We start from the raw sequence: 11,595 nt of genomic DNA, 5'->3' as shown, positions 1-11,595 counted from the left end.
TCATTAGGTGAATTAATTCATCAACATTTTAAAATTAATAGATTTGATAATTCGTTTTTCATTATTTTGACCTCTCCACATAAACTCTAGCATAGCCTATCATGTAGAAAGGTAACACCTTTTCTCTAAGAGCAGCTGTTTAACTGGTTAAACAAAGGTTAGTCATATGTTGTCAAACATGTATGTCCAAATAAAAAAAAGCGTACAAATAGCCAGTGGCACTGGTAGCCTATTTGCAGGTGCTTTTCAAAGCCTATGTCAGACACTCCAGTGAGTGTAATACCAAAGACAGTGTAATTTTGTATATTTTTGACCTGCACTGTTGGAGCTTGAAGCTTAAGAATTTCACTGTACCCTGCAATTACATCTGCGACCCTGTCATTGTGATTAATAAACTAATCTAATCTAATTTGCTAAATATTAGGAGTTGAGAAATAAAGTGTTCTCTTTTCTACTGCTGTTGTTGCTAGCAATATTCATAAAAACATTGAAGTACAAATATTTATATTTTCTTGGACCCCTGCAGTACCCCTGACATAATATATTGTACATCCCTTTCAATTCTGGCAGATTATCGGCCTACACAGATTCGATTTTTGGAAGTTTGAGCAAGTTTGCCTTGAACATATTGATTCTAATGATGTTGCATAATTGGTATTTGAAGAAGTCAGCCTACTTGACTTTTTTTGTCACTGCGTCAAAATACCCTACAAAAACGTAGCATGCTAAAACAGGCTGTTCTTGAAGAGCAATGACAACGGCTACGCCCTGAAGACTACAGAAGCACACGGCACAGACCGATCCCTCTTCTAGTGAGTCAGGACGTAAGAACGAGGAAGTTGACTAGAGTGCATACTAAATACGGCAAGAATATCTGGCAATATCGCACAAGCAAGAGATGGCATCAGGTCCCCCACAAACAGGTAAGTGTTGCCTGCCAATTATTCACGCAGGTTTCAGGAAGTGTTGACTTCGCGTTTGTTTATGACTGCTTCATACTCGCTTGTGCACTGTTAACTCGCCACAAACGCACTTCACGGCCTGTCAGTTTTTAGAATATGAGGGAGGCTACTGCGATTGAGCTGATGTCTGTATTTTGGAATTCGATGAAACGTGTTTATCGTATTCTACATTTTAAAGCCCAGGGTTTCCCAAACTCGGTCCTGGGGCACGTTTTGGGGGTTTTCACTAACACTATACAGACGATTCAAATAATCAAAGCTTGATGATGAGTTGGTTATTTGAATCAGCTGTGTAGTGCCAGGGCCAAAAAACCTGCACCCAGGGTTGGGGCAGGACAGAGTGTGGGAAACCCTGGTATATCCTATGAGATGTTTTGTGATTTGAGTTCGTTCTATTCATATAATTTTTTTTGTCTCACAGGAAAAATATGTACAATGTCTCCATTGTTACAATACTTATTTTGGCAGAACTTTCAGAGATACAAAAGTGTTTTCTTATTGAACAGTGCTAATGTAAACGGAAAATGAAAGCAGAGATCAGATGACCGAAGCTTGTGATGTGTGCGGGCTACTGAATCCTCCCTTTCTAAGAACACTCCATCTCCTCGCCTTGTCCCAATGCAGAGCTGAGGCTGGTCCTGCTCGGCCGGGCAAGAGCAGGACAGAGTGCAGCTGGAAACGCCATACTGGGCCGCCAGGCTTTCCTTACCCAGACTGCCAGTGAGCCAGCTGTCACTCAGGACTGTGAGAAGCACAGAGGAACCATTGCAGGGAGATGTGTAAGATACTTTGTTGAGTCTTTAAAAGGACAGTAGCCTACACACTGATCAGATGACTGAAATGTCAACCAGAGGATCTAACAGTACACACTGTTTTTGCCTGCAGGTATCAGTGGTAGTCGCCCAAGACTGGTTCTGCTCAGAGCGCCCCCCGGAGGAGGTGAGGCACCATGTCTCCTCTTGCGTGGCCCTGTCCGCCCCGGGGCCTCATGCCTTCCTGCTGTGTGTCCCTGTGGACCGGCCGGCTGACATGGAGCTGCGGGCCCTGGAGGCCCTGGAGAAGGTTTTTGGCCCCACTGCAGTCAGTGGACACACCCTGGTCCTCTTCACCCACACAGACCAGATGGTTCTGGGACAACAGCTGGATGAGTACATCGCCACCAGACGTAAAGACCTACTGGAGCTGGTGGTGATGTGTGGAGACCGCTATCACTCTCTGGAGAGGAGGAGTAGAGGAGAGAAGGATGAGAGGGAGAGTGTGGAAGAGCTGCTGGAGAAGGTTGAACAGACTGTAAAAGAGAGCGGGGTGGAGTTCTACAGCTGCCCCCTCTACCAGGAGGCTGAGGCCAGGGTGAGAGAGAAGCAGGCAGAGATCGTGCGGCAGAGAAGAGAGGGAGGGGGAGAGGAGCTAAATGAAGAGGTGCCCTCCTCAGCCTCACCTCCAGAGGAAGAGCTAGATGATGAAGAGATGGCAAGAGTTAGGGAGGAGGCAGAGAGGAGTGTGCACAACCTGAACATAGACACCGAGGGTATTACCTCTCTTTCTCCTGCCTCCTCCTCTCCCTCATTTCTCTCGTCCTTGTGGCAGGGGTTGACAGGGTGGCTGAGGAGGCTGCCCAAGATGCTGAGGATAGAGTCTCTGCTGGGGGCTTTCGTTGGCCTGTTTGTAGGTGGGCCCGTTGGGCGGATGCTGGGGGCCACTGTGGGCTCAGTAGCCACTGAAGTGGGGAGAAGGAAGACCCCGAAGACAGAGAAAAACAAATAATGGCAATGGGATCCGTATCTCCAGTTATTAACCTTAAAGGGACATTTCACAATTTTTCTACATCATATTCATCATCTCCAGCACCACATCAACATATGTGAAAATGGTGAATTTCTATGTTTTGTAGTAAAAAATATTGAGAAAGGTAAGCATTTCCAATGTTGACATCAACCATTTGCTATTTTTAATAATGCCTACTCACAATTAGTCATAATCATCTTCCTCTTTCTTTTTTACTACAAAATAAAGGAACGCACCATTTTCACATATGTTGATGCTGGGTGGTGCTGGAAATGGTGAATATTAAGTAGAACAATTTTAGTTTCCCTTTGTCATTTCACTGCACTTATTTTATTGAGCATTAACACAATTGGCTTGTATTTGACCAATGTACAGTCCTCACAATACTTGTTATAATATTTGTTAATTCACTGCTGGCATGCCTATTTTGACTGGTCATATTTTCAAAACCAATTATTATAGAAGGTATGGTAGGGTCTACTAAAGACTTCAAATAAAGGGAAGTTGCATACATGATCCACTTGGTGGAGACGTTGACCAAAACATTGAAGTTAAACATGAAATATTTGAGCTCAACTGAAAATGAATACCTTACTGCTAACTAAAAGAAATAAAGATACAATTTGTTTTGTCCTGTATATGTCACACAGTTGATACTTTTAAATCATACAATTACACATTTCCCTCAGACTGAATTTGGTCATTTTTGGGCCAAATGTTCAAGCACTATATTTAGGAGTGGAGTATAGGCTACTTTTCAAAAATAAGATTTTCACATGATGCATGATAGATAACGGAGACCTCCGCTATAGACGGACCATCTGCAGCAGTGTGTGTTAGCTGAGGACAATTGCTGGAGCGTGTAGAGGGCGTTAATAATAGTGGTGATGAGTGTGGAGTCCTAAGTGAAAGTGCCTCTGACTTTGGAAAACACTGAAGCACTGCTCTCAAAGCTTCCTCTTTTCTCTTTATGCAAAAGGGTAGGTTATGAGTTTGACATTGATGTAATTGATACTCTGTTAAAACCATCAGTCAAACCCATCTTTACATCTCTCTCTAAGTTTCTCTCCCTCTCTCTCTAAGCTGACAGAGACCCTGCCTGTGGAACAGCTAGGCGTTTCCGAATGTGGGTGGTCCGCCAAGGGTGGGAGGGAGGGAGAGAGAGAGAATTAGTCCAGCTCTCATGTTTCCCGAAAAGAGAGGGAGGAAAGGAACGAGAAAGAGAGAGTGAATATGTGTGCGCAAGCGAGAGAAAGAGAGAGAGAGAACATGCTCAGGGATTACATCTGTCTTCCAGATGTGGCCTCCACAGTTGTCTGAAACAGGAAAAAGAAGAAAGTTTAAAAGTAAAGGAAAATTGGTGCTAAACAGTTTTTTATTGTTAAGGATTACGCATACAGTATAGTGCGGACTACAGTATAGCGGTCTACAGTGAACCAGGGTATGATGCCAGTTCATTCCTTATGAAACTGCAATCAAATGACGTGGTGCACCCGTCCAGTAGACCCCTTGATGATAATGCATATAAAAAAGAACACCTGTCCAAATATTGTTCTGTCTTATTGGGTATGCATCAGCGAGAGGACAGTGAGTAATGATAGAGGGAGATAAGAAGAAAGAATAAGAAGGGATGAGAGAGGGGTGGAAAGTAGGGAGATGGATTTCCATAGGCAGATAATGTGAGTTGAGGCAACCATGCCGTTAGGCCTAAATCAGAGGGAGGCTGTATCTCGTCTGTGTAGACAGTTGTGGCCCAGGGTTGATCCTCAGAGGCTGAAGCCTCATCAGGACGGCAAAGGATGCGGAGTTGATTTGTGCCTTTATGCATGACCAAAGCCCAAAATCTGAACAAACAGCTCATGGAATCACTAGTGACCCATCATTAACACAGCGGCTGTAACTTCTGAAGCTCTCCCTCAGAGCAAAAATGTTGTTCTAAAGACCTTGTGGTCCCCCATTGAAGTGGGGGCAGCTCGCTGTGATTCGTGGACACCGCAATATTTTTGTTGTTATCATTGCGCAAACCAAAGGAAAATAAACAGGATGACACACTTTTTCCTCCACCGCAGACAAGGCCTCTCCCTTTGCTAGCTTACACAGCACTCACCGTAAACTACTCAAAATATCAACAGGACAGGACTGATTACAACCACAGTATACCCTCTAATACACATCAAATACTGTCTGGTCTCTGTGGTTTGTTGAGAAGAACATCTGAATAAAAATACAGCAGGCTACAAAAGCACTGGCTAAATGAATCTGGACCATATAAAAGGAGACTGTTTTATCCCTGGAGGTAATCACAGAGGAAATAACAAATACTACATGTGCCAACCAGAATTTACAAAAATACGTTTTGAGAAAGGTAGACAGAAACTTTTATGAAAAATGTGGGCTAGTAATGTGGTGATATGGTGTGTCTAGATATTAGAAAGGCCTTTTGATGGTGGCTAGCCTGCTGGGTGGGTAGCAAGTGATATGCCAACTTGGAAATTCAAGGTTGATTGTTACTTTGCGTCATAGATTTTTTTGCTTTGCATATAGTGAGGCATACTGTAATAATTATATCACAGCCCATGCTGTTCCCCTTCCAACAGAGCAAGGCCTAAAAAGTTAGGTCCAGCGGGCCTGCCTGCCTGCTCTCCTCTCTCCTCACCAAGTGTTCTCCACGGCACAGGCTCTAAGTCCACTCATCTTTTCTCTATTAGTGCTGTTTTCATGTTCCTCCCTGTAGCGTGAGCGTGTGTGTGTCTGCAATTGTTTACGAAGCACGGTGAGGAGCTAACATTTGCCCTGTCCGTGAGTGGGTTGGTGCGACAACTCATAAAGCCAAGATGAAAGCTTCGGCCAAGTTAGCAAATAATAATGCAAGGAAGATGTGTCCATTGTAACGGCGCATTGAAGGGTTTGAAGATGTTTATAGCTGGCTGGCAATATTAAAGTAGTTGACGTTGAATGGTAGTGTCAGTTTATTGCTTCATGAGGTGATATGTCATGCCAAACACATGATTTACTATTATGGCTTTTGACATTTTTTACCTTAGAAGGGGTAAGCCTACCTCTGTCAATAATCACATGGAACAGTTAACATAGAACTTCCAAATGAATCCGTTTATTTCAGTCTCTAGACCATTTGACACTGCTATGATTGGTAAAGCATGCAATACATATTCTGTAGCTTTTAACAACATTTATTATAATGCACAATTGAAAGCAAGGACAGCACTAATTTAGTGCATGCTTTCACGCAAATCAATGTAAGTGTCAGGACAAAGAAGAGACCACGGCCAACATGACTGTAGGCCTACAATCACGCACATCTGCCGAGGTTAGGGGAGCTAGCACGATCCAGTGGGACACACACGCACGCACGCACCAACAGCTGGACTGATGTTTAGGATGGGAGAAGCACGACTGGGTGGAAGTGGACTGGTGCAGCCAGCCAATATGAGAGTCACCTTTCATCCCCTCACACATTGTTGGCCTGCCTTGGACCCGAGCCAAATGTGGAGAGAGATGGAGATGGAGACAGAAGATGGGGAGAGTAGAGAAAGAGAAATAAAGAAAGAGAATTAGAAAGTTATTTTGGAACTTTTGTGAGTCTAATGTTTACTGTTTTTTATTGTTTATTTCACTTTTGTTTATTATCTATTTCACTTGCTTCGGCAATGTAAACGTTTCCCATGCCAATAAATCCCCTTGAATTGAGAGAGATAGAAAGAGAGAGAGAGAGAGAGAGAGAGAGAGAAAGAGAGAGAGAGAGAGAGAGCGAGAGAGAGAGAGCGAGAGAGAGAGAGAGAGATGGTCTGCATCTCTGTCAGGAGGAGTGTACAGTATGTGGTCCTACTGTGAGATGTTTTATGTGTGTGAGAGCGGCACCACGGGAGGGAAGAGGGGTGTGGATGGACAAGAGGCAATTACATAAGGAGGAGGAGCAGGAGGCAAAACTGAGCCATCTTAAAAAGACACACATCCAGGCCAAATTTCCCAACAGCTTTGGAAAGAGTTTTAAAAAGAGCTATCTGTGTTGCGGTGAAAGTTTTAGAACTTGGGATAAAGGGCTGGGAGGGCTGGGTTGTTGTTTGTGTGACAGTTCTTAAGGGTTTGTGGTTTTACACCACACCTACAAAAGCCAGTGCTTGAGAATTTACCGGAGGGGAGGGGCCTGACTCCGGACTAATGACGACTCACTATGGGTGCTGGATGGCCCCAGAGCTGGCCATAACTGATGAATAGTGTGGTCCACACTAACTGACATGCGCCGTTGGCTATAAGTGGGTGCGGTGAGCAGAGCCTTTTGAAGCTGGGGCTGTGGGCTGTGTTTGAACCATCAGCAGAGACCCTGCTCTCTGTAATGGACACCGACCTGTGGTTTGATCAGGGGCTCCGGCAGGCCAACACAAGCACACACTTTCCTCCAATTGTATTACTGGGCTTGGGGGAGGTGATGGTATTATTTCTGCTACAACACTGGTTTAATTCAAGGCAGATCTGACCCCAGCCTCACTTCTCCAGTTCAACTCATTGGATCAAGTCATAATCCTGCCTCGACCACATGAATAAGACACAGAGGGGCGATGCACTCGTTCTTACCGCATACGTCAAATGTCACTCTGGTCCACATTCAAGTCATGTGGCTCATGATGATACCATTTCATCTGAAAGTTGAGGGAGCTTAACTGAGATCTACAGAGACGAGAGGAGAAGACAGACAAGTAGGACGAATGGTGCCACGCCACATTGACACAGAATCAACTTGGAGCTCTGTGGCTCTGCTGTTTGCACAGATCCACAACCCAGCCCAAGATTCAGTGGATTACACGCTGTCCATGCCTTTTTACAATGCTGAAGTTACTTGGTGGCAAGTTGATGTATTAACATGGCAAGTACTTGTCCACCAGAGGCAATGTGAGAGCCTGTTAACATCTAGTAAACCATGAGCTACAGTTTGACATGTCGTACTTGGTTCGACATGGGTATTCATATTTGACTGTTTAGAAACGGGGGACCATTATTCTGGAGAAATTCTGAAGGTTGCGTTGCCACAACCACACATAGGCCTACTGTAGGCCTACACTGCACCAGATAAACTAGTGGCTGACCAATCACACCTCTTCACAGGAATAATGCACCAAACCGTCCCTAAACAGCAGAGCCTTATGAGGCGTTTACTGTGAGCTATGACTAAACTAAGGCATCTCCGAGCACTCTGCGAAACATCCAAATTCCACCCCAGAAATACAGGCCTTTCTCCAAAACACATAATAACTCCTGTTCAAAGGCCCTATCTTGTACTATCATTTCAAAGGGGCCAAACACAAAACATACTCACACTCAACCTTGAGCTAGCTAACGAGGACGGGGCCCGGGCGAGGCAGGCTTTTCCAGTGACTGCGCAGCAGGCAGCGGATAGCAGCGGTTGTGGTTGCGGTTGGTTGCCGTTTGGTGTGTGACTCGGTCCGGCTCCCATGCAGTTGAAACCAGGGGTCCCGGAGCGGCGGGTGCTACTGAGGCCCCTGATCCTCGTGGAGGGGGGGAGGGGGCTTTAATCTGAGTTTGAAATGAGAGACAGACCGTCGGCACTCAGGGACGGCCCTCTGATTTGTTCTGTGGTTCCTTTGATAGCATGCATCCTACAGAAGAGAGGGAAACATTAAAATATGACAGAGACAGGTCTTGGGGAAAACAGGTTTTAATCCATGGAGCTTCAATTGCTGCACTTCGGTCACAGCCTCCCCAGAGAGCGCAGGGGAGTCAAGCTGAGAGTGATAAGCTTATATAACATACAGTTAAAACACAATAACGTACAGTTTCTGATAGCAATTAGAATAGTATTCTCTTATAAGAGATAGAATGGGATCTTAAGCACTTATAAATTTGTAACATATTGTACGAATTGGAATTCGTAATACAAATTGCATTTATTTATTTATTTAATTGCAGGACACAACCCAGTAAGCAAAATGACGTTAGATGTCTTTTCCAGACGAAGTAAGCATTATATCACAATAATAATTTTTTATATAGGAAGAGGAGCCAGCTGAAGAACGCAACAGAATAATTAGTATTGCTCCAATTTGCCACACATACACTTACAGTATGTTAGCTTTATCAGAATCCTTCAAACTGACAGTCCAACCTTCAAAATAAACCAACAGACCACTTATTGTTTAGTTCAATGCACTGACTGTACGTCGCTCAGGATAATAGCGTCTGCTGAATGACCAAAATTGAAATGCAAAAACAAACAGTTGCAAAGAATGCTTGGTATTATTCTAATGAGCTCCACCCCCAAAAAAGTACACATTTGGTTGGTCCGGTCCAGACCTGCCTTTACTCTAATGTCAGCTACTCTACGTTGAGAGTGATAAGCTAATATCACTCTCTCAATGTACAGTACGGTACTGTTTGGTACCGTACTGTACAGTACAGTACGGTACCAAACAGTACAGTTTAATTCAGTAGAGTACAGTACAGTACGGTACCAAACAGTACAGTTTAATTCAGTAGAGTACAGTACAGTACCAAACAGTACAGTTTAATTCAGTAGAGTACAGTACAGTACGGTACCAAACAGTACAGTTTAATTCAGTAGAGTACAGTACAGTACGGTACCAAACAATACAGTTTAATTCAGTAGAGTACAGTACAGTACGGTACCAAACAGTACAGTTTAATTCAGTAGAGTACAGTACAGTACGGTACCAAACAATACAGTTTAATTCAGTAGAGTACAGTACAGTACGGTACCAAGATTACAGTAAAGTATAGTTTAATTCAGTAGAGTACAGTACAGTTTAGTTCAGTAGAGTAGAGTAGCTGACATTAGAGTAAAGTACAGTAGGGTACAACACAGTACTCTAGTGTGCTCTACTGTATTGTACTCTACTATACTCTACAATACTCCACTTTTATTTAATGTACTATGTACTGCAATGTACTGTAGGTACTCTGCTGTGCTCTAATGTATTGTATTGTGCTATGCTGTCCTAACTTGTGGAACATAGATGTCTTCAGATTTGGACCGGACCAAATCTGAAAAAATTATAGACGTCTATGTTTGGGCCAAATAAAGGCAGGTCTGGACCGGATCAAAAATCAATGTCCTTGGACGTTGAAATCAAAGTCGATCGGGACTGCACCAAAAAAAGTGCTTAGTGGGAACATATCATACGAAATGGATGAAGTTGTACACAAAATGTACAGTTTTTATTGGTAGTACTGGGCTCCTAACTTCTAAAAGATAGTAGCAAAACACAAAATGAAGGAATACCAGAAAATATTTTGACATCAATTGAGATATAGCCTATATTGGGCCTAGTGCTTTTTACACAATGTAGAAACCAAATATTCCACAAATGACATTCAATGACAGGTACAACATTATAGCTGTTTATAATAACCATATTAGCCCATCACTGTCTATAGTGAATGATAATTCTTCACATTTTACAGATTAAACATCCAAGCTGCAACTGCATGTCAGCCATTTTATCTCAATCAGTTTCATGGGAATATGCATTTAGATATTCTCTAATGATGAATGAATTTTGAGGAGCATCTGCGACCAAAATGGCTGACTTTAGAGTCCTGGTTGTACATCAATTTTGCACAATTTTCGGGGACCCGTTTTGGCTCGTGACTGCTACTTTCAAATCTACTGGCTGAAATTATACAAACCTCTGTAGCATCACTTTAAGGCAACATTCTAAAGACATTATTGGTGATAGTCAATAATCAATATGGTAGTAATCTGTCCTTCCTGATTTTGTCAAATAGAATTTTACCCTGATGTCCATGCTTTGGCATGTTCATTTTGAGATAAAGCGTTTGCAAGACTGCCATGAAAATATGAAAATATAATCAAAACATGATCTAAAGAAAATGTTTAATGCCTCACATAGCATACTCTTACACAAATGTGTTTCAGTTGGTGCATGTTTTGTTTAAAGGCGTGGGCTTGAGAGAGAAATCAGAGTGTGAGAGACAAACCGTGAGAGAAACAGACAGATCGGGGCTACTTTGATGTGCTTCGGTGCTGGGTGCTGCTAGGAATAGATGCTAGATAGAAAAAAGCACACATCGCAGATTCAATGGACAAATGTCTGTCTACAGACCACTACAGTAGAACTGTGTGTGTGTCGCACAATAACTCACAAGAGACTCACACTCATCCATGTGTGCAGACTCAAGTTGTCAATCACGTGAACTGAAAAAAAAGAAAAGAAGAAAAAACGTTTTCTCCCAAATATCCTCAAGCGAGGCAGACAACCGACACGCCTTTAAAGGGAATCAAAACAGCCTCCACCACATTTCAATCTTTGTTGTATTATGTTCCCTCCAGAAGGAGAAGGAAAAGTAGTATTTGTGTGATCAGAAATCTGCGACCAATATGCTCCCCATATGTCTGACTTCAGCGTTGTGTCTTTCAACTCCGGTCTTGTTTTTGTTTTGGAGGAATTTGGCTTTTCTGCACATATCTATTTATCTATTCTTTGATCTTATATACCCAGTGTATTAAGTGAAGCCTGTCTTTGTGTGGATGCTGACAGCCCATCACTTAGCAGTGACTGCATGGTTTGCTTTATCAATAGCACATACAGCAGTATTAGGAAAAAGGGCCTAAATGGGGCCATAGGCCTACATTAGACACAGACAGAGCCCTGTAAACAGATCATGTAGAACTGCAGTTCAGATATGAAGCACATCAAGAAACGTCAATGTTTTTTCAATCTACATTCCAAGATTACTTCATTTCCATCACACCGCCAGACTAGAGTTGCAGCCAACATCTGAACACTTCATCATTCATTGAAATATTACAGACACTAAGCTCAGTAACTCACAG

The 11,595-nt window shown here is 43.0% G+C and overlaps 1 protein-coding gene across 2 annotated transcripts; it reads left to right on the top strand.

Annotated features, from left to right (window-relative positions):
• The first annotated feature begins 755 nt into the window (after positions 1 to 755).
• On the top strand, positions 756 to 3,392 carry LOC115171362 (GTPase IMAP family member 7-like). 2 transcript variants are annotated; one of them, XM_029728101.1, is made up of 3 exons: positions 756 to 923; positions 1,554 to 1,741; positions 1,848 to 3,392. In XM_029728101.1, exons 1-3 carry the CDS (start codon positions 899 to 901, stop codon positions 2,724 to 2,726), a joined length of 1,092 nt encoding a protein of 363 aa, XP_029583961.1. In that variant the 5' UTR covers positions 756 to 898; the 3' UTR covers positions 2,727 to 3,392. The 2 variants fall into 2 exon arrangements, with proteins under 2 accessions (XP_029583961.1, XP_029583962.1); XM_029728102.1 differs by having other exon boundaries at positions 757 to 923; positions 1,587 to 1,741.
• Positions 3,393 to 11,595: the final 8,203 nt, after the last annotated feature.

The sequence above is a fragment of the Salmo trutta genome, chromosome 32, assembly GCF_901001165.1.
Source record: "Salmo trutta chromosome 32, fSalTru1.1, whole genome shotgun sequence".
In the NCBI taxonomy this organism is placed as follows: Eukaryota; Metazoa; Chordata; class Actinopteri; order Salmoniformes; family Salmonidae; genus Salmo; species Salmo trutta.
The sequence above is the reverse complement of the archived record's forward strand: the minus strand, read 5'-3'. Positions and strand labels throughout refer to the sequence as shown.